Consider the following 24,602-nt stretch of genomic DNA (forward strand, 5'->3'; position numbering starts at 1 on the left):
GACGAGACCGTTCTTCTTCGACTACTTTTTGTTACCGGCTGCTCACCGCTTAGGAGTTTTACCGCCACCTACCGTATAAGATGACGTACTGATATAGCCGGAGGCGCAAAACGTTCTGTTTACAAGCAGTACGTCATCTTATACGGTAGGTGGCGGTAAAACTCCTAAGCGGTGAGCAGCCGGTAACAAAAAGTAGTCGAAGAAGAACGGTCTCGTTCCCAACCCTAACTGACGTTAAAGGTAAAGTGTCAGTTGTATGACGGCCCGGGATCGCCATTTACCGACATTTAAGGGGGCCCTAAAAAGGCGAATATTGACGTATGGTCAAAACACGTCCCAAAACGTCAGTTATATGACTTTTTGGGATGAGAATGTGTTGTACTAAACGTTTCTGAATGGTAATTTGCCTTTTTTATTTATTTTTTACTTTATAGATGTTTGTTTTACACAATAGCATTGAACTGACTGGCTACTACATACACAAACAGCGTTGGCATTGGTTTACGTTCTTGATCAAATCGAAAAATAACATCAAATACATTTATAAAATTAGTACATATACAATATTCACATATACAAATATTGTATATGTACTATTTTGTATATGTACTATACATATACAAATTCAGGTCCAAAATGTTTGTACGCGTTTGTCGTAGACACGAAATAGCAAAACTAAGTGGATATAAAACCAGCGCTGGCATTTGATAAAACTAAAACACTATGTCTGGAAATATACATGAAAATACATTTAAAATGATTAAGTCTTAGCCTACTTACAGGTTGTGGCCCAACAACTGCTGCCTCTTGTTTTAAAGTCGGAACTGCTTCATGTTTTAGTAACAGTTTCTTGTTGAATCCGGTGTTGAACTCGTGGAGAATCTGGAAGCTGTCTTCCGTAAAATGCGCAGCACAGAGAGCTAGATTACGATCGTCATTTTCAGGAACATAATCAAACATAAATTGTATCCATTGTTGATGAACTACAGCGTACGTGGGAAGCCCGAACACACAAGACCTGACAGCTGGATGAACATAACACACTCAACGAGCCGCAGAAATATGGCCATGCCCCATTTTGCATATTCCGGAGGGAGGTTTGATGTAAGTGAATGGGTTAGTGACGTCTAAAACCCGTTGTAGTGTTGTTGGCATTAAACTTCCTGATTTTTAAAAGACGATATCTCTGCTTACACTGAACTTTCAGCACTGCAACTTTGCAGATACTGTTCATGCACCAACAGTAACATTACACACTATTTAAAATGAAAAAGTCAAATCGCAATCAACGCCCCCTTTAAAAAAAATGTATTGCTCCCAACTCAATTGCAGTTACTCGGTCGGCCACTAGAGGAAAGTGCAATATTCCCAATTGCAAAACTGCATTTGGCAAATCAGCCTTTTCTATTATAGCCATAACTCAGTGGCATACTCTCCCATCACACCTTATTACATGTACAAATCTTCAAACTTTTTCCAGTTTGACAAAAGCATTTGACAAAAGGGGTTGGTTTTAGGAAGGGGGAAAAATGTGAGTGACCACATGATAGTTTTATTTGTAAATTCATTGTAAATTGTATTTTTTAAATGTTTTCTATCTTACCTGCCATGGGAAGGTAGAAACCTGGCACATTGCATGTTAACTTGTGCCTGTTTAAATAATAATAAATAAAAAAATCAATGGAGAAAAACATGATACTGCTTATAGCGCCTCTTGTGGATGTGTCACATAAAAAGTGCGGCGAAATGTACCCAAAGCAACATATTTCCACTTGATATGCCACAGTTTCTTTCCTGGGAAATGCTGAATTTCATATCTCAGACACTAGCTACTTTGACTGAGCTCAATTACTTTGCTCCTCCAAAAAAAGGAGCGAAATGAGCTGGTCAGAATTTTCCAAGCGACCACATTTTATTCTGAGTGCTGTGCCGCAGAAAACAGATCAGGTAATTACTGTACTTTCCAGGACTATAAGGCCATACATTAAAATCTCCAACAACTTCTCAAGTGACAACTCATCTAATCACAAGGACAATCACAGAGAGGCTGTGCTGTTTACTGATTGCTCTAATCAAAAATAGCTTCTTCAAACACCACTAATTGGTAAGGTTATCCAGCGAATCACATGGTAGACATGCAGGGGACACGGTCCTGATTTGCCAAACCCAAATATCCCATTTGCATTAAGTGCCACCAGAACGCTCTTGACTCCCACAAGTTATCAGCAAACCAGACAATTATTCATCAGCAGCAAATTGGCACATCAAAGTCAAATCAGAGAATTACGGAGAAGAAAACCCAACACCGGGGCTGAGAGATGTTAGGTGGCCTTTGATTGACCGCATTGCCCTTCCAGAGTCTTCACCGACATTACAGCGCTTAAACCCCTACCGAGGCTCATTTTCCTGCTGGACAAGTGTTATATTCAGATAATGGCCATTTAGGCGGCGAATCTGGTTCTGTTTTTCCTCATAAAATTAGAAGTTAGAATCAATTTCATGAAATTGATAACTTCAGCAGACTGAGATAGAAATGTCTGCACCATGACTAATATTAGTATTTAAATATCAGTTTAAAATTACAAGAAGTAAGGAGTTTTTTTTTGAGACCATGAGAGCAGTCCTAAAACAAGAAAAAATGGAGGTGTTATACATCTAATTCCTGACTGAAAACTAAAAACTGTATGTTTTGTATGCTGGTGCCTGACGCCAAAAAGGAGTGATTTAGTTTAAAACCATGAACAAAATGTTATTTTCCAAAAGCGATTGCACAGAAAAGACTTAAAACTGTGAAACTACATAAAACAAGACACTAGACCTGAGATGCTGCACGAATGACCTTTCCTTTCAGAGTCAAGCTCAAGAAGAAACATGGGTGAAGAACAGTTTGGCAATCCGGAAACAAAAGAATTTTATGTGTCACATTAAATTCTGTTTAATGGAAATGAAATGGGTTTATAGAGAATGGTTGCACCTGAAGGGTAGCTACCCGAACAGACGATAGTCAGCGCTTCCACTACATGAATACGTCTTGGCCTTCTTTTTGATTCGGCATCGCTTGACGGTCTTTTATCATCAGCTGAATAGAATGTTTTCACTGCTCTAGTACAAGTCCATGATTAATAAAAGACATAGATGTGTGTATACGAACAGAAAGACACTCTCGCTCGAGGACTTGCCATTCGTAATTTTATCACTGGCAACTGAAACAAACCATACAAGCAGCTATCCAGCGGTGGTCGCAAAAGAAAAGCTTCAAAACGACCGATTTCAATCATACGCTGCAGTGAATCGAAAATGTGTGGCCTTGCTTTGCTCGATGTGGAGTTGAATGCAAGGTGAATAATATTTTTGACGAACTGGATCATCTTTTGCTGGTTCTTCTAATTTCAATAACTGATCAGCCACATTGAACAATGCAGATTAATATTTTGTGAGAAAATATTGCACCTAATGGCAATTTAATGTGGAATCACAACCCGGTCTCATCCCAAAAAGTCATATAACTGACGTTTTGGGACGTCTTTTGACCATACGTCAATATTCGCCTTTTTAGGGCCCCCTTAAACGTCGGTAGATGAGGTTATGGGATCCTAACTCTACCCCATACCTAAACCTAACCCTAAACCTAACTGACGTTAAAGGTAAAGCGTCAGTTGTATGATGGCCCGGGATCGCCATCTACCGACGTTTAAGGGGGCCCTAAAAAGGCGGATATTGACGTATGGTCAAAATACGTCCCAAAACGTCAGTTATCTGACTTTTTGGGATGAGACTGTGTTAGGAATCAATGTCTAGGATGAGAAAAACATACTCTAGGGTTGCTATCATTCACTAAAATGTTGCTGATTGGATGATCGCCAACAGTGTCCCTCCTCCAAGTCGTAACCCCTTTGCATCAGTCAAGTGTTAAGATTTCTTTGACTCAAGTAAGATGAATGATGTGGGTCCTTTATAAGGAAACTGATAGTGCTCACTTATTAAGTATGTGATATTCACATAAACACAAACTCAACATTGGTGGCCTCTTAGTACATGGAAAGCAATGCAACTTGAGAGCACTTGTTCCCCATTTCAAGTACGGTGCAGAACAGTTTGCTTTTGCAATGCTTCCCTTCTCTTCACACATGCACCTTGAGTCCTTTTATTCTGGAAGCATGCTTTGAAGTCATATGGGTGATGTTTCAAAGTTTTGGGTACAATGTCTTATAACCTATTGAGGTAAACACTTAATGGGTAAACACATTTCCGGGTGTATTAACTCCTCTTTGGGGGAATTCTGACAATTGTTTCAATGGCTATTTGATAATCAACCTAATACATGCACATTTAAACCTCACAACTTCAGTAAGTATAATGAATTACTATATTTAACTATAGCAAGCAATATTTTTAAGTAAAGGCAAGGTTATCAAAAAAATAAATAAATAAATACAATTCAATATACACTCACCGGCCACTTTATTAGGTACCCCATGCTAGTAACGGGTTGGACCCCCTTTTGCCTTCAGAACTGCCTCAATTCTTCGTGGCATAGATTCAACAAGGTGCTGGAAGCATTCCTCAGGGAGTTTGGTCCATATTGACATGATGGCATCACACAGTTGCCGCAGATTTGTCGGCTGCACATCCATGATGCGAATCTCCCGTTCCACCACATCCCAAAGATGCTCTATTGGATTGAGATCTGGTGACTGTGGAGGCCATTTGAGTACAGCGAACTCATTGTCATGTTCAAGAAACCAGTCTGAGATGATTCCAGCTTTATGACATGGCGCATTATCCTGCTGAAAGTAGCCATCAGAAGTTGGGTACATTGTGGTCATAAAGGGATGGACATGGTCAGCAACAATACTCAGGTAGGCTGTGGCGTTGCAACGATGCTCAATTGGTACCAAGGGGCCCAAAGAGTGCCAAGAAAATATTCCCCACACCATGACACCACCACCACCAGCCTGAACCGTTGATACAAGGCAGGATGGATCCATGCTTTCATGTTGTAGACGCCAAATTCTGACCCTACCATCCGAATGTCGCAGCAGAAATCGAGACTCATCAGACCAGGCAACGTTTTTCCAATCTTCTATTGTCCAATTTCGATGAGCTTGTGCAAATTGTAGCCTCAGTTTCCTGTTCTTAGCTGAAAGGAGTGGCACCCGGTGTGGTCTTCTGCTGCTGTAGCCCATCTGCCTCAAAGTTCGACGTACTGTGCGTTCAGAGATGCTCTTCTGCCCACCTTGGTTGTAACGGGTGGTTATTTGAGTCACTGTTGCCCTTCTATCAGCTCGAACCAGTCTAGCCATTCTCCTCTGACCTCTGGCATCAACAAGGCATTTCCGCCCACAGAACTGCCGCTCACTGGATGTTTTTTCTTTTTCGGACCATTCTCTGTAAACCCTAGAGATGGTTGTGCGTGAAAATCCCAGTAGATTAGCAGTTTCTGAAATACTCAGACCAGCCCTTCTGGCACCAACAATCATGCCACGTTCAAAGTCACTCAAATCACCTTTCTTCCCCATACTGATGCTCGGTTTGAACTGCAGGAGATTGTCTTGACCATGTCTACATGCCTAAATGCACTGAGTTGCCGCCATGGCTGCTTAGAAATTAAGTGTTAACGAGCAGTTGGACAGGTGTACCTAATAAAGTGGCCGGTGAGTGTATATTGCGCATGCAGTTAAAGGGAGTTCTAACTAAAAGTATCAGGCTTATATTTCAGTAGCTCAGCAGTTTTTCAAAGCTTTTTCAGAAAATTAGTGGTGTAGCGTAGGCTAAATAATGCTTCATTGCTGGTTATCATTTTAACAGTTTTGAAATCAAATGCAGCCTGTCTCTTTCAAATAGCATTGGGAAGTCTGATTCATTTTAGTGACATTCCAGCATTACTGAAGAAGTTTATACATATAAATTATGCTTAGTTACAAGCATCCCCCCTAAACCAAACCATAATTATACATTAGGCTTCACATTGTCAATTAATTTTACTCTGTACTTACTGTGAAATTACAACGTAATAATGACACATTATATGGATAGCTACTCCTTTTTTTGGGAAATAGCCTTATTTTACATTTCCCCGAGAGTTAAACTGTTGAGTTTTACCATTTTTGAATCCATTCAGTCGATCTACTGTTCTGATGGTATCCCTTTTAGCATAGCATAGCATTCATCATTGAAGTGGACAAGACCCTATGACAAGACCATTAGCATTTCTCAAAAAAAAAAAAAAAAAAAAAACTGACCAAAGAGTTTCGATATTTTTCCTATTTAAAACTTGACTCTTCTGTAGTTACATCGTGCGCTAAGACCGACAGAAAATGTGGTTGCAATTTTATAGGCTGATATGGCTAGGAACTATACTCTCATTCCTGTGTAATAATCCCCAGCTTGGTATTAGCCTATTTTTAGACAGTAAAGTTTCTTGATTATTACGTAGGAATGAGAGTTCACCAGCAAAGACATTGGTAATAAAGTAAAATTAAAAACAGAAAGTGTGTTTGTGTTATTTAACATTTAATTATTCCAGGTTTGTGTAACATTTTGAGTTTTTATTTCACTGTTTTAATTCATTTTGAGAAATATACTAAATATGTTTTTTTTTCAAGTGAGATGAGTAAATGCATGCTCACATTTATTTTAGAAGTAGATTAACCATCATGTTTAGACAGCGCACAACGCCTCTGCACTTTTCTCTCAATATGGACAGGAGAGGTGTCAATCAAAAAAACAACAAGGGAAAACAAAATAACTGCGTTACTTACCTATTTAAAAAATGTAGCTCAGATATTTTGTTCTAAATGTAAAACTTATGTGTAATGTGTAAAATGTATAATGTAAGAATTTCACAGTTAAAATGAGTTAGAATGAGTTAGAAACAGTTAGAATGAAGGCCAGTATCACTAATAAAGCTACTGATGTCTCGATGCAATTCCCAATTATTGCCATTCAACATTGTAACTGAAAGCTGTCAATAAAAAAATTAATTAAAAACATTTATTAGGCTTTAAAATAAAACAACTTTTAATTTATGTGAACTTAAAACAGTCCTCACATAAACCCACAATAAATGTCATATTAACTGTTTTATATATATATATATATATATACAGTATATATACTGTATATATATATGAAGAGTTCAGATGCAAAAGCCTCTAAATGCCATTTGAAATTTTCTTCTTTAATGATGATTTTTATCAAACTTGTATATTTAAGTTCAGTAATTTCACTTAAATAACAATTAATAGGCATTTATCATTGCCATTTAAGTGAAATCACTGAACTTAAATATACAAGCTTGATAAAAATGATCATTCTAGAAGAAAATTTCAAATGGCACTTTGAGGCTTTTGCATCTGAACTCTTCATATATACACATACATACATAAACGTGTAACAAAACATAAGCAGATTTGTAGTTATTTATGAGTCCTCAGCCTCACTTAAAGAGGCTACATGCGTTTCCTGAAATTTAAACTCGCGACTGACACTTGTGGCCAAAAAACAGAACTGCTCTTCCTTTCTGCTCGCTCTCGCAACACACGCTTTTACGTGCACACTTCACTAGTCATCTGCTGCAAGGAGGTCAACATTATGTTTACAGAGGTAAGAACATTGTTTGAGATAAAGCTTGCGAGTGTAGGCTACTTGCTGACTAGCGGTGGTGGCAGAGTGATCTGAAACGTTTAACATGAACGCGCTTGACGTCACATCCGCAGACAACGTGGGAAAAGTCTGACCCGACAGAAAATAGGAAAAATAGGATACAGGCTTATAGGTGCACCCACTGTGAGCGGACAAGGTGTCAGTATGCTCATCAGGAGATGTTTTAGTCATAAATGGTAAAATAAAAAAGGTATTGTTACGTTTCTTTTGGGGGAAAAGCTGCATATAGCCTCTTTAAATAATATAATGCAATTTAAAAATATTTTTTTTTATTGTCACTCACAACAGAACAGAGCAGACTGTTCAATCACCTTTGAACAAAAACACAATAAAAAGAAAGAAAGCACAAATCCTTTCTTTAAAGCGAATTTCATTTTGTATAAATTGTATCTTAATTTTAATCAATGTTTCATCAACCAATTCCCTGGATCCGGGCATCTAATAATCAAGAATTTTAATAAGGGGAAAAGCCACTTGAACAGGTGTCTATGGTCTCTGTCTTGTGTTCTGGTGCTGATGCTCAGGTTCATCTAAAATAGCAAGGCGGGATGTTGTGCTAAGCTACTCTTTGCTAGCATCACCGTACACCAGGCTCTTTATTTTCATCGAGCCAACTTTTGAAAAAAGTAGAGATGGTTGGAATATTACTCCTAATTAAATCCTCTCTGTTTGGTCGCTCTGCTGCTCCTCGGTTTTCATCTATGTTGTTTGTTTTTTCGATGTCCTCAACTCTTCTTCCACCTGTTTTGCCACTATTAACAGTTTCCGCGGTAAGCCGACTCGTCATCATCCGACACAGCCAAAAAACTGATACCCACAACCACACAGGAGTCGTATTAATGAATTTTAATTTAATTTAATTTAATAATAATAATAAAAAAGAGGTCACACAGATAGTGGGGTCTTGGAGGCCCCCTAGAGGTCAGTGGCCCCCGGGCACAGGCCCAGTCGGCCCGGTGGTAAATCCGGCCTTGCATTTAAAAGGTTAGTTCGGTATTTTACACTTAAAGCCCTGTTTTAAGATAGTTTCTGATGAAATAGAACGGTTTAGATTGAAATTTGGACAAATGCTGCCGTCCCGAGAATTTTAGGTTTCTGTGTTGCACTGGAACAATCATTCATGCAACGCTTTAAACTTTAGTTTACAAAGACGTGAAACTCACCGAGTGGTCTGGGGTGTTCACTGATATGCTCATACAAAAATCGCTGCAAAAGATGCTTTGCAACAGGTTTTATCCTAGTTTTTGTACAAACCTAAAATTCTCGGGACGGCAGCATTTGTCCAGATTTCAATCTTAACTGTTCTATTTCATCAGAAACTATCTTAAATCAAGTCATATTTTTCAAAACAATTCATTGAGGTCAAACATAAAATAACATTATAAACGGAATTTGCATCCAGCGTGCTAAACGCCACATTCGCGCCGCAGGACATCTTTACATTGACTTAACGTGGAAATCACTTGCACCAGACGCTCTTATCACGTTTGGTGCAACCCGGTCTCATCCCAAGACGTCATATAACTGACGTTTTGGGACGTCTTTTGACCATACGTCAATATTCGCCTTTTTAGGGCCCCCTTAAACGTCGGTAGATGAGGTTATGGGATCCTAACTCTACCCCATACCTAAACCTAACCCTAAACCTAACTGACGTTAAAGGTAAAGCGTCAGTTGTATGACGGCCCGGGATCGCCATCTACCGACGTTTAAGGGGGCCCTAAAAAGGCGGATATTGACGTATTTACGTCAGTTATATGACTTTTTGGGATGAGACTGTGTTATTTGGTGTGAATGCAGCATAAGAGCAGGATCTTATAATGTAACGCCAGCCAAAAGATGACAGACAAAAACAGGGAAGCAGAAACAGATGAATGGAGCACCGGAAGACAAATCAGGTAAGTAGATGCAGATATGAGCGATTATCAAAACAGTTCCAGTTAGCAAGGATGAACCCAGACAACCCCTGTGTGCGTAGTGCTGGCTTTCATGGAAAGTTGATTAGCATGACGGCAGACAGGTGTTGTGATTAAGAAGGGTGTGCAAGTGATGTCCAAGGAGGATTATGGGAAATGTAGTGTGTACTCTCGGGATCGGACTAGGGACCTTCTCTCTCAGGAACAATACTCACTGGAGCAGACTCTGGAACATAATCTACTGGAAGCATTGTGACTATTGTATTTGGCAATGCTCTGGTCCTTGGAATGGGTTCTTGTTCTGAGGAAAACTCTGATACAGAAACAAGGACTGAAGGGGAATTTAGAGTAGACTCACAGGTGGGTACGGATTCTGAAGTGGACTTGAGAGTTAGATCAGGTTCTGATGCCACCTCAGGGTTTAAATATACAGTATATCGATATATCGATATGCAATATGGTCTAATTACATATCACATTTAAAAATATATATATTCTTTATATTGATATATCGCTCAGCCTTAATCTCAACATAACTTTTTTTTTTTTTTTTTTTATGCGAGCACAGATATTGACTCGTATAATATTCGTACTTGACAAAAGTGCTTTATCCGTACCGGATACTCGTTTCAGCCGAGTATTCGACTCAACTCTAATTGCTATGAAACAGAATATCCGCAGCAGTTTGAATGTTGTGACAGTTGGTCGGTGTGGTATTAGTCCCGCCCCTCCTCCACTGTGATTGGACGGCTGGGTAAAAAGTGACAGTGAGGAGCGCTGCATTTTATCCAAATATGAACATTTTTCAACTCTTGGCGACCAGTAAAAAATGCTTAGGCTACATGAGAAAATGATGTTTGTCTACTCTCATGTACTAGATTTTAAATGCGGGTGCGGTTCTGATCGCGGTTTTTATGTCGGTCGGGTCGGGCACTGACTAAAATTAGTGTTACTGTTGGATATCAGGTTGGGTGTTCTGTTAAATACTGCGGGGCGGGTTCGGGATTATCAAACAAGACCCATGCAGGACTCTGATAGAAGGCATTTACTAGATTGTGTACAACAATTTTTAAGCAAAGTTTTGATAATTAAGAGGCTTTAAAAATGTGCATATTAAAAATAATGTAGTAGGCCTTATGTGGTTAAAAGTGTTCAGTGTTGTTAGCTTTGTTGGTAACTAGCAAGTTTTCAAAAGAGTAGCTTCACAGATTGTTAGCTTACAGCTTGGGAAGTCGTGATTTGAAAGAAGCTTCCTGATTGGTGGTGCCCTGTATACATTCATGAAACATTTTCACTTCCTTAACTGTTCTGAGCTAGAAGCTCTCACTATGCATAGCTAGGACCGCTGCTGAGGAGCAGGTGTCTGAGGCTTTAAATTAGCATTTCCTATTCATGCTAATGGCTGAACCCTGTTCCCCCCGTGAGGAGAGTTGAGCGTGCTCTCTTCTCCAGAGCACAGTGAATGCTAATAAGAACACACTCCAAAATCCCTGCTCTGTGTGTCTTGGCTAATCTTGTTTTATCACCTTTGTTAACATCTCCATGAACAACAGATTTAATCCAGGCAGAGATTACCGTAATGTGACTTCTGCTTTCCCAGATGGAGTCTGCACCCTTCAGTCTATAAACATTTGTATTCCCTGTGGTAGGACAGACAAAGAAGGATGAAGTGAAATGCTACCGATGTAACGGCAGGTTATGAACTGCGCCTGAAGTGCAGAGGTTAAAAACACGTTGCGATCCATCACAGGTGAGTGCGAGAGGTGACCCCTTTTGAAGAGTCAATAGTTGCGCACGCCAAAGAGACCCAAGAAAAACAAGTTCTCCTTTATCCATAATGATTAATTCTGTTCATCTCAGGAGATTGTCTTCAATCATGGAGCATAAGGTGGCAGTGCTTTGGCCCTGCATTCAGGGAGCAGAGAATTACCTTGTGCCAGATTGCCAGACAGCCGTAATAAGACTCAGCTTTGGGTTAATTATCCAATAGGAAGTCAAAGCTCACAATCTGGGCTACTTAAGAAGAGGGCAGGGTCACCCTTGGCCTTGGAAAAGAGCAGGTAGCAGAGGGTGCAGAACAGATCCACAGTGAAGAAAGCCCTCAAGCATTCACATCCTCCTTCGAAACCAATTGACAGAGTGCATGTGCAGCAAATACACATTATTACAAAGCATTATATTGATATCTATAATATCTCAATGCCTTTTAGTTGCAGTTAGCAGATTAGAGCTGTGGGTGATACTATAGTTTACGCAAGCAAGCAGTCAAGCATTTGAGAATTGCTATATAGTGACCCACAAGGGTATACTATACTTATATGAAGATAAAACTGGACATATTTCTATAAAGAGATGTGATAGGCTACCATAGTTACATTTTCTAAGAAGAGCAGACGACTGAGATCTGCTCTGTACTAGTTTATATCGCCCATTGCAAGAATACTGTATGTAACAGTGATAACGTAGTAGTTACATTCTGCGGCAAAATAAAAGTCTACCAGCTGAGATTTGTTATACAGTATATCCAGTGTTGTAGTCGAGACCACCTCACTCGAGTCCGAGTCGACACCGAGACCAGAGAGAGTCGAGTCCGAGTCAAGACCGAGTCCATAGAGAGTCGAGTCCGAGACCAGAGACGGTCGAGTCCGAGTCGAGACCGAGACCAGTGAGGGTTGATTACCTAATTTACTTTTATTTACTTAGAGAAATCCTTTTTTTTTTTTTACTGAATTTACTTAGACTTTAAAAAATACGATCAGTTTAGGGTAAAAAGGCCACATAGTAGGTGGTGTTAAAAGTAATTTTATTACAATTTGTCATGCGCAGTTGCGCACTAGAAAATCACCAATCACTGGGCGTGTCAATCAATTTAAAGAAATATTTTATTAACATACATTAATAATCATGAAAAATATTTTCAATTGAACTCGAGTGGACTCGGGAATAATTCCGAGTCCTAAAAAAAAAATGTTCGAGTACGAGTCAATTCCGAGTCCAAATGGACACGAGTCCATGACAAGACCAAGACCATTAAAATATGGTCTCGAGACCGAGTCCGAGTCTCGAGTACTACAACACTGAGTATATCGCTTTACCAGGTGATGCCAATTATCAGCAAATTATCTACAAAACCAAACCCGACTGGCTGTTTCAGTTCTGAATAATAGCTGGATTTGGAGTTCACACTAATTGAGATATGACCAGTACATTAATGCCACCGCACAATCATGGCATATGTAAAAATCCACTCTAAATGGTTCATAACTGATGGAGAAACCCAGACTATAGGTAATGGGCAGTAATCATCCCAACAGCTTTATTTATTTATTTCCGTGCCCTGATGTGTGGGGTTAAAGTATCACACTGTTGTCGTTCCATTTAGCAGATCACAGAAATTGATTTGCTGCCCAAGGAACGGCCCTTTTCCCGCTTCCCTCGTGCAGCCGGGTGGCATTCCGCTCACATAATCAAGGATGAACGTTGTCTGTCTACCCAATCTAGCCCTCGGTCCCAATGGGAGAGCGGACTAGTAGCGAGAAAATCTGCATGAATACTAATTCAGCCTCTCGGCTTTAACAGCTTTCGCAAACCCATCTCAAAGGAATTCACCGAACATGATGTCTTACCATATTAATTACTCCATGGGCATGAAGCGGAAAAAAGAGGCAGAGATCACAGGAAACCTATAAGGAGGGACTTGCTGCTCCAACTTAAATGTGGTTAATTATAATTTGATTTTGTGCATTAGATGGAAGGGCCCAGTGGTCCTGACTGAGTGATGCTGAGAGTTCCACTGCTATGGATCTGTGTTCTCTGCTATATGTTACATATGTACAGCTTACTGTTGCATTAGGGGAAATGCACAAGCCTATACATCTTGTGCAAAGAACATTCCTCAGTAGAGAAATTCATTCATACAGATGCCTCGTATCAATGTCTTTGCTCATGGTGTGGAGCCAGTAAGGCATTTTCCTTTTGCTTACCAACAAGTTGGTGAGAAAGTCATAAAATGATTCGGATATTTCCAAATCATAAACTTTTACTCTACTATAGTGTTTGATATATACATACTTTTATTTAAAGTTGTTGCTTTTAATGCATTTCTCATAATGTTCACAATCATTTTAATTTATTGATTATCATATTATCATATATCTGATGTTGAACAACAAATTGTTTGGTCTATAGATTTTAAACTGGTTTGATTGTTTTAAATTTCATGTTCAAAAAGCCATAATAAATGACCATTAAAATATACTGTAGCTGTTTAAAATATGCATTCAAAGTGTTTGTGTGTAGGCATCACCTGGTGGAATATGATAGGAAGACTGGGTCATAATTTCACAGTATGATACATAATAAGCAAAGGCCGCCAAATTACTATATTCAAGTCATCTTCATTTACATAGCGCTTTTAACAATGTTGTTCCAAAGCGGCTTTACAGCGATAATAGAAAATTAAAGTAACAGATTGTTTTGGCTTTATGGCAGCTCTATACCTCAGCCAAAGGTCAAAAGGTCAGATACAGTACCAATTCAGTTATACTGGCACATTTGATGAAGATTACATGTAGGCTGCAGGCTGTGTGGTCCATTGCATTACGTTAAATAATTTATTTTAAATAGCTTTTTGGTAACACTTTATAATAACTACACGCTAATAATCATTAGTTAAAAGCATGAGTAAACGGTTAATTCATCATTCATAAATAAGCAGTTCATAAATACAGCTATAAATGCTTTCTTCTTGATTTAAAAGCATGTCTATAATTTGTTTAATAAATGTATTTTCATCTTTTATTAATGATCAATTTATCATTTCGAAATGAAGAATTGCATTTTTTTTTAGAGTTTTCAGTGATTCATAAGATTACTAAAACTATTTAAATAAACATTCATACATCTTATTATTCAGACACATAGTGATGGTTACTTAGTGTGTTGATAAATGCTTTATTAACATGTATTAATGCTGTAATTCAGGGTTAATTCGGGTAGTTATAAAGCATTTGGTTGTGGTCAGTTAACTATGTTTGTAAGCTCATCTAAAGTGAGGACTAGTCATGCCTTGTAAAGCATTTATAAAGGCGATTTAAAGGCCGTTAAATATTTCTATGTTCTGCATCACTGTGTTTTGTCTGTTACATTTGACTGTTTAGAACAGGGGTTCTCAACTCCAGTCCTCACGACCCACTGCTCTGCATATTGTGTATCCCTGCGTCCCAATTCGCTTATACTACGCCCTAAAAGTATGTACTCTTTCTGTGAGGAAAAAGTACATACTTTTGAGTGTGTAGCAAAAGAGTAGGCAAGCTTTGGGACATACCATCACGTCATCTTTAACGGACAGCTCTGTTGCGTGCTGCGTGCATCCTATCACCATAAACTGCCCTGTCAATCATCTTGTCACAGTTAAAATCCTCCATTCTATCTAATTTGATTTCCTACCGTTTCGGGAGCACATTCATCTGCCAATCGTGGGTCTTTAATGCAGATACTTTCCTCTTGTTTTGCTATTTGAATATAATGATGCATTTAAAAAGTAATGGCTAAACGTATCCTTACAAAAGTTCACAATGCTGCTGCAGATGCAATATAATGTGGAGAACATTGAATAAATTATTTTCGTTAGGTTAGATAGTGATAATTAATCACTCAAACCTCTATCTAAACATCTCAACATAACCGCGGGACTCGCGCGACCTCCGTGTCTGTAGTTTTTTTTATTTATTTTTATTTTTATTACACTTTTACTCGTGTTTGTATTTCTCTAACCGAATCCTCGTCCAACGCGCAATGGGTTGTGGGCAACATCAGGCGTAAGAGTGTGCATCGATCTACACTTCGGATTCTGACCGGAAAAAGTAGACCATCCGGCTATCTTTGATTGCACGGTTTGGGACGCACTAATTCTATTTTCGAATACTATTTAGGACGGATAGTATGCGAATTGGGACGCAGCATCAGTCTCCCTTATTTAACACACCTGATTCAGATCCTCAGCTCGTTAGGACTTGAGTTGAGAACCCCTGGTTTAGAAGATTGAGGCACCTTTAAATCTCCTTTATAAGGCATGAATAGTCCTCACTTTAGATGAGCTCACAAAATAGTTAACCTTAACTGACCACTACTAAATTCTTTATAACTACCTGTATTTACTACATTTACTTACACTTTCTGAGTGATCTTATGGATGACTGACAACTCTTAGGTTATGTTTACACAGAAACGATTTTGAAGAGAAAAGGCAAAAGTGGCGTTGCGTCATCACTTTTTATTCTGTGTTTAGACAAGCGTTTTGTGTGGGAAATCCGCGTGCAAATGTTGACGCAAAAGTATGTGAAATTCAAGTATGCACTTCAGGCGGATAGGAGTGCATACTACAACACCACCAAGTCCGCGCGCCTGCGTACAACCTTCACTGTCAAGCAGACTTTTGCGTTTTTACCGTTTACACGGGAACGCGGCGGTGGAGCGTTTTTAAGATTTCCACTCTGGAGGGTGGTTTCACTTTTTTGCGTTTTTAAGCCTCAAAAACGCTGTCGCCGTGTAAACGAAAGGCACATCCGATAAAATATTTTGACGTTTTCACCCGCGAGCGTTCTCGTGTAAAGAGGGCTTCAAATAACTGGTTTGTAAATAATGCTATACTTCATTTACAAATTATTAATTGATCATTAACAATGTATGAAAAGACTATTATTAAACGAATTATAGATGCTAATAAATCAAGAAAAAAGCATTTATAGCGTTATTTATAAACTGCTTATTAATGTCTATTAATGCTTCATAAATGATGAATGGGCTCTATGCACGGCGTTATTTCCGGTGAAGGATTAAGGATGCTCAATAACTTCCGCCGATCATAGAGTCCAATGCAATACCGAGAATTTATATTGAATTTTATACTCCATGGTTATACTAATGAAACGTTAGTCACAAAAACAGATAAAACAGACACCCCTCGTTGTGTTTATGCTTCTTTTTAAAATTATATTAAATAAACATAACTATATATAAAATTACATCTAAACGTATGTACGTTTCGTTTCAAAGACGGGAGGACAGTAAATATTGAAGACTCTGCCATAATCCAGTTTTCTCCGGTTTTCCTCCGCTTTAATCTACACAACCGGAAATGGACGAGCATCCTTACGTCAAATGCGGAACTTATGCGTGCATATAGCCCATTAACTGTTTACTCGTGCTTAACAAATGATTACTAGCGTGCAGTTATTATAGTGTTACCAAGCCGGTAAGACTGTACATTACAGCACTGAGCGATTTGAAACATGTCTCTCGTATTGTAAAAGAAAACGTACAACCCCCCCCAAAACAGCACAAAAGCAAGTTTTAAATGAACGACAAGTTATTTCAAGTGTGATCAGTGTGGATTTTTTTTGCACTGAGGGTTTTTGAAATGCTACTTTTGTGAAAATAGTTCCAAATTGATTAAAACACTTTAAAATACAGAGTATTACAAATACAAATACAAAATTTTTTGGAATGCTCAAAATGTATGTCTATTGCCAAGGTCATGCAGACTCAATGAAAAACAGGCATAATGAAAAATATACACGTTGAATGCGTTGCACGCCACTTTTTATGACAACGCTTGCTCAATGAACTGTATAAAATGACCTGTACTTTGGGAAATGCAGGCTCTTGTTTTTTTGTTTTTTTTTTCTGGTCCAAAAAATCTAACTGTAGTCAGATGGAAAGTGAATTCACTGAGATCACAACATTCATATTGCACTAATGATTGTTTGTGTATTAGAACACACAACACACTACAGAACATTTAGTCTTTATAATCCCAAGAAAAAGATTCAATATTATGTGCAGCCCACAAATCCTACTGGCATATTACAAAATGGCTTTTGCTTGGACGCCTATAAACCCTCTTGTTAGGTAAACTGTAGGTTTCTAAGTAAAAGAAGGTATAATTATCGATATCTGTGTGAATCAAAACGTGAAACGTGGGTTTGAATGATGAAAAGCGTGGCCTTTGTGTCTTCGCTGAACATCCTCAGAAACACTGTCAGAGAAACCACAGGCGAGTAAATGAATATTTCATTAAGGTCTATTGAAACAGAAGATCAAATGACCTTGTTTTAAATCATTATTCCCTGATAAAAATAAAAGTGGATAGGGGAGAGTGGAAGGGACACACTTGAAACTTCAACTTGTCGAATAAGCGTGAATAAATTACACAAACATGCAATATGCAAATAGCACAATGCTGGCATATCATTGTTAATGAGAGTGTTTAACTTCCCTACTCGCTTTCATCTAGGTCTTCCTTTCTTTTATTGGCTGAGATTGTTCCCAGAAACAAAAACAGACATGTCTGGCCTTTGCTGCATAATATATTGTTTATCAGCAGAATACAAGTTTAGATTAGGCGCCTAGTGATGCTAGCAATTTAGCCAATTAAAAAGGAAACAAGCTTTAAATTAGCAGAACTGCATGATAATTGAGAACAAAAATCATGTTAACATTTAAAGAAAGTACGGTATATATACACACACACAAATATTTTTTTTTATATATATTTTTCAGCTATTATAAGAATGAAATTATTTTAATTAGGTTACACTGTAATTATACATTTAAGTACAGAGAAATATGAATTAACAAGTACTTAGTGTAGTAATATTAGTAAATTATCAATAATTGCATGCAAGTACATGTAACAAGAACACTAAAATAAAGTGTTAATTATTTTTTCCAAATTAATAATAACACAATTATTAATAATAAAACCATATATATATATATGATTAAATATCATTCTGCCAAAGAAGGCACTTTTGTGGGGTATGAGTGACAGTCACACACACCCCATGCACAACACAGGCTTTCTTAATAAAAGAAAGACTTAAACATGTAGACTTGACACCTTTTATTCATTAAATGATTGGATTTTCCAAACTGAGCCTTGAAATAGCGCACGATACGCCATTATATACAGGCAGATCATTTAAACTGAGAAAGTCTCGGAATCTGAATGCTTTAATGACCTTCCCTGCTGAGACACCTTCATGCATGTTTATAAAGTGGCTCAGTACACACATTTTTGCAAAAGAAATCTGAGCATGGTCTATTTGGAAACAAAACACTCTCTCCGTTTTGATGTGACCTCATTTGCAAGTCACACTCTGTGGTTTTATGATTATTTTGTGCCATTATTACACAGTTCCTTTAAAAAGCGTTTATCGCGTTGTTACGGGCCGGCACAACGTAACTCTCTCGCACGGCTTCCTCCATCACACAAGTATCTGTTGACATGATCCTTAACACAGATATTATGTGAGGGGAGCTTTTTAGCAATCCCCAAATTATGCAGGCGCGTTCTGACGCGTGCGGGTCAAGGCTGGCTGGAGCCATTACGGCTAATGAGAGTGGAGTCCTACTCTCGCAGGTTCGGCCTCATAAAGTTACTTAAAAGCTAACTAATGGAATCATACTGATGGATAGAATGCTGCAGGTTTTGTCTCATTACAGGATAACATGCCCGTGTGCATGTTAAATATACCAGCATCAATGATGAAACCTAATGAACCCGGGAGCCACAGACAAAATTGACAATCCCCCGTCACTGGCGATGTAGATTACAGATGGCTGGGGAAACAGATCTGGAAATCCACGCGCTGCAATTTTAGTTCGTAATGTTATTTTCAGGTCCATTAGAAAAAGGGTTACAGTCGCTCTCACTGATTGGCTGTTTTTGGAAAAAAATAACCGTTATTACTGTAATGATATCGCCGTGTTTGATCGGTGCTCTTTTCAATGCCTAATCATAATTATCCATCATTTTGAGTCTAAAAATAAGCATTAGAGGGAACAACTTTTAACAATTAATCGAAGCAAGCATGTCTACCAGAGATGCTAGCAGAGAATAAAGTGTGAATATGAACAATAGCACATTTTAAAACCGGACGAATTTTGAAAGTGGGCGCCCATCGTTGCGTTCGGCTGACGAAAACGCCCTTCTACCAGCGCAAATACAGAGAGCGTTTGTTTCTATATTGAGATGAGCACAACGCATTTTGTCCTCCTAAATGGGCCATGGGCACTTGAGTGAGTTCAAAGGTGTTTTAGCAGCATGCAGAGTGGCCATTGTGCGCTGGCTTTTCATGGGAGTTGACTCAGAGCATTCCACTCCAACTCAACGCCAGATACCTGCAGCATCTAAACTGCGTAATATTCAACACAGTGCAAAGGAATCACTTTAAAAACCAAGTTTAATCTATTTCAACCAGGTCCAAGTGTTGTTCAGCTAAAGAGACTCAAGCAGGGTTAACCCAAACATGTTTTGAAAACCCTTCACAGTCTTTGGCCACTATAAAGTGGATGGCTCTTTTTTGTTTTCACGGAATGTCGCACTCATTCCTCGGTGAAGATTTCTGTTTGTTTTGCGATCGCATAAAGGCATCTCTTTCAAACATATTAACTGCTCATTGGGGGAAAAAAAATGTGACAGTGTGAACTCTGAGAAAAAAAGAAATATCAATCATAAAAATCATCAAAGTCGTGGCTGCTGGTGTTGCGGGACTGAGGACGCAAGGCCATTTCGATCTCAGAATTGCTGTCGTCTGATTCTCCCCAAAACGCTGCAATCAAAAATATGTACGCACACCATTAACATTCCGTTGCAGTAAGGGGGAAGTAATGAATTTGCGCTCGAGCGTGATCCGCAACAAAGTAAATAATTCCAGAGACACTGGTACAAAACAACAAAAAGCAAATAAAAACTAAAAACTAAACGTAACCAGACACACTGGGCAATTTTTGGAAACTTTGAAATGAGTCTCTTATGCGCCCAGTAATAATGTGAAAAAATATTATATTATGTTTTTTAAATAATGTAATGCATTTTCAGCATCATTACTCCAGTCTTGATCCTTCAAAAATCATTCTAATATGCTGATTTGTTGCTCAAGAAACATTTCTGATTATTATCAAAGTTTTGCTGCTTAATAATTTGTGTGTGTAAACCATGATACACCAGCATTCAAAAGTTTTTAAAAATATCAGCATGGATGCATTCAATTGAACAAAAGTGACAGTAAACACATTTACCATGTTACAAAATACTGAACATTTCGAATAAATGCGGTTCAAATCAAAGAACCCTGAAAACACGAATCATGGCTTCTACACAAATATCAAGAAAACTATTAAAATAATTGATAAAAGCATATTAGAATGATTTCTGTAGGATCATGTGACTGAACACTGAAGTAATGATGCTGAAAAATTCATATCGAAATAGAAAACAGTTCTTTAAAAATGAAAAAATATTTCACAACACTACAGTTTTTAGTTGAGAAAAAAAAAATATATATATATATATATTAATTATTCCAAACTTTTGCCTGGTAGTGTATTCAGAAAATAAATAAATCTGATTGTGGAACATAAGCATAATATCGCATTTTTAACATATTTGAGTCATTTGTACAGTGGTCTTACCCTTTGACTGGACAGCAGAGAAAGCTTTACTTTTCGCACTCTTCCTGTGAGAAATGAAAAACAAGAGATTGTGAGACTACACATTTTCTTACTTGTTTGTAATTATAAACATTTTATCTAAAAAAAAAAAAAATGTCAAATGTAAAAACCATCTCATTCAATCAGTCGCTCAACATCAGTTCAGCCACAACACACAACAACATGCTCCCGGAAGCCATCATTTCTTACACAACATCGTCTTTTCTTTGCAAGGTACTAACCAAACTCAGAAGAACATCATTTCCCCTCTAAGCCTGTTTCTCAGATGGGGTGATCGGCCAAATAAACTTCCTTGACTTCTTTTCTAATGGCACTGAAGGACCCGGCCAAGGCTCTCTATTCACAAGTGCGCTGGGTTGCCGGGTTCCTGGGTTCCCATAGCATCACTGATATCTATGTAAATGCATGACCCCTGACAAGCCTTTGATCTGCATTGATGCATATGCAAAAGCTCGCGCTACTTTTCATACAGCCTTCCTTCTTCATTTACATCAGCACAGGGCATCCATTCAGACCTCAACAATGACGTCTTCATCTTCACCCTCATCCTCGCCGTCCGTGTCTTCATATATCCATATCATTGATTTTGTTTTCGCGCTGATGTACTTTAAAGGATTCAGGGAGCAAGAGTAAGAATATCTAGTTTTCCTTTGATGGTTTTGGATGAAAAGATGAAACAGCGGTTGTATGTGTATTCACACGTACGCTCAACCTTGACACTGACCAAAGGAGCTGTAAAGACGTAGTTGAACTCAATTAGGTTGGCTCTCACATTATTCAGCTTAGCTCTTTTGTTCCAGAACATTTCTGCACAAGGCACAACATTTCAGAAATTCGATTGATGAATGAATGCAGATGCTATGATAAGAGTCAAACAAATCACCGTTGGCTCAATACAAGAATACAACAGCAAACTTATGAATAGTACAGCATCAAAGTTACAGTTGACGGATACAAAAAGTGCCACGTAGATGTATTCAGTCCCGAGGTCAAGGGACATTACTGGCATAAACTCATAAAAAACCTTTCTGAAACAGATACTGGCGGCTGAATTCTTTTTATAGACTATTTAGGCAGCAATTTTGCACAGCACAACAATACAACAGAAATCATTATCAATTTCTATTAAATATTATCGACAAATTGTGGAAATCAGGATACTTTTTTTTGGTCAGAATTTCTTATAAAAAATGGTTTATTCGAAGCGGAATTCATTTAAAGCATTATAAAGGTTCAACTGTTACTTTTGATCAATTAAATGCATACTTTCTAAATAAAAGTATAAATATATTATCAAGTTTTGTCCTGTCCTGGTGTATAAAAAAAAATACTTTAGAGAGTTCGACATAATACATTATTCAAATAATTATTCGTATAACATTATTCGAAAAAAAACAAAACAAAAAAAACTAACATATTATGTCTAATTTTCCATCTCCCTTTCTCTGTTCAAATTGAAAATATGGGAGGCCATTCTCTTTTTTTGAATATTGAAAGCTAAAGAAAAATCTAGAGGGCTCCCCCCCCCCTTTAGTCATGATGAGCTCAATAATAAATACATGTTTTGGTGGGTAAATAGGGCTATTCTTTTCTATAACTTGCTTGCCATGGGAATGCTCGATCCGCGGCTAGACCACTTCTGACAGTGACGAGTCTGATTTCAAGACACTATTATCACAGAGAGCTGTGTATGCACTGACCCTCCAATCTAATATTCCATTTCCATAAACATTTATGCCAGTTCATCTTGCACTGAGGTTCACTTAATTGAGGCAACGAATCTGAATATGTAAGACAGGGCTGGCCACTGTTTGGCTGCTTCTCATACACAGAGGTGAATGTAATGTGTAAAATGATGCAAATTACTGCTTTGACGGCAACCTCTCTCTATTTCCCTCCGCACCAGCGTTTACTTTTTCCGCTCTCCCTCTGTTCCGCATTGTTTTGAGCATTTGGATGTATTTGCGATATTTGATGAAAAGTGCCCTGTGCGTTTTTAGGCAAGCATTTGATACATTAATATATGGGGTGTGTGGGTTGTTGTTATGATATCTGAGCTATGAATAAAAGACGTCTCTCGGCATCCTATGCAGCAATGTGCGTCATGCAAATAGGCTGCAGTTAGTCTGCATTTGTTGTCTGGACAAAGTTATTTTCATAATACCTGTGATCACGTACGATTACAGCTCTTCTATTAGTTTTGATGAAAGTGTATCATTGTAATATCATTCCTTTTGAAATATGCTGTTTATAAAGGGGAAACATATGCGTGTCTTGTCAAATATTACTGATATTCACTTATATTTATTAAAGGGTTAGTTCACCCAAAAATGGAAATGAAAATTACTCACCCTCATGTTGATTCAAACCCGTAAGTTTTTTTGTTCATCTTCAGAACACAAATTAACATCTTTTTGATGAAATCTGAGAGCTTTCTGCCCCTCCATTGACAGCTATGCAACTACCACTGTGACGCTTCAAAAAGTTCATAAATAGTAATCCATATGAATTGAGCGGTTTAGTCTAAATTTTCACTTTAAATCAGTGTTTCTCAAACTCGGTCCTGGAGGGCCACTGTCCTGCAGAGTTTAGCTCCAACCCTGATCAAACACACCTACATGTGAGTTTCTACTGATCCTAAAGACCTTCATTAGCTTGCTCATGTGTGTTTGATCAGGGTTGGGGCTAACCTCTGCAGGACAGTGGCCCTCCAGGACCGAGTTTGAGAAACCCTGCTTTAAATGATAAACATTAAATTTAGTTCTTTATTTACATAGATACATTCATCAACTCACACATCAGTTGTGGTAAACAGAAGCACAAGCATGTTCGCTTGATGTGCAAGAACCAATGAGGTTCATTCTTGTGTTACGAAGCACGTTTGAGCTTCCGCAAGAACCAATGAGGTTCATTCTCGTGTTGCGCATCACGTTTGATCTTCAGCAAGAACCAATGAGGTTCATTCCTGTGTTACGCAGCACGTTTGAGCTTCAGCAAGAACCAATGAGGTTCATTCCTGTGTTAAGGCCAATTTATACTTCTGCGTCGAGGGTACGCCGTAGTGTACGGCGTTGGCTACGCACGTAGGCGACGCCGTTGTGAGCATTTATACTTCTGCGTTCAGGTCTTGGTTGCTCTGCAGTACTGCTCCGAAACGCTAGTTGGCGGCGGAGGGTTTTAATGTTCCACTGTGTTTAGATTCCTCACGGCTAGGTTACTACAAGCAATATTGACTGAAAGAGAGTGGATCATGTTGGAGTTGGAGCTTGATGAGGTGGAAAAACAGTTCACTTTAGTGAAATTACTAAAACTGAAAGGCAGAAATGACAGAAGACGTCGGAGGAGATGGTACGTGTGGAAATCATAGACAGTGGTGGAAATGCGTGAGAAGGTACGTGCGGAAATGCGTAGGAGGAAATGCGATGCTACCAAGCCGACCAATCACCGATCTTGCGGTCCGCGTCGCCGCGACGTGTAGTTACATTTTTGAAGAGGTGCGCGTCA

At 38.5% G+C, this 24,602-nt stretch overlaps 1 protein-coding gene across 2 annotated transcripts in view; it reads right to left on the bottom strand.

Moving 5' to 3' along the window:
- Positions 1–19,810: 19,810 nt before the first annotated feature.
- kiz (kizuna centrosomal protein) overlaps positions 19,811–24,602 on the bottom strand; it is a 36,782-nt gene continuing 31,990 nt past the window's right edge. For both annotated transcript variants that reach the window (XM_089120060.1, XM_089120059.1), the window contains 2 exons: positions 21,060–21,103; positions 19,811–20,197 (listed from right to left, as the gene is read on the bottom strand). In XM_089120060.1, the coding sequence (XP_088976186.1) occupies positions 20,094–20,197; positions 21,060–21,103 (148 nt within the window). In that variant the 3' untranslated portion in view covers positions 19,811–20,093. The remainder of the gene's footprint in view (positions 20,198–21,059; positions 21,104–24,602) is intronic.

The sequence above is a fragment of the Pimephales promelas genome, chromosome 15 (assembly GCF_988280905.1).
Source record: "Pimephales promelas chromosome 15, fPimPro1.hap1.1, whole genome shotgun sequence".
NCBI lineage: Eukaryota > Metazoa > Chordata > Actinopteri > Cypriniformes > Leuciscidae > Pimephales > Pimephales promelas.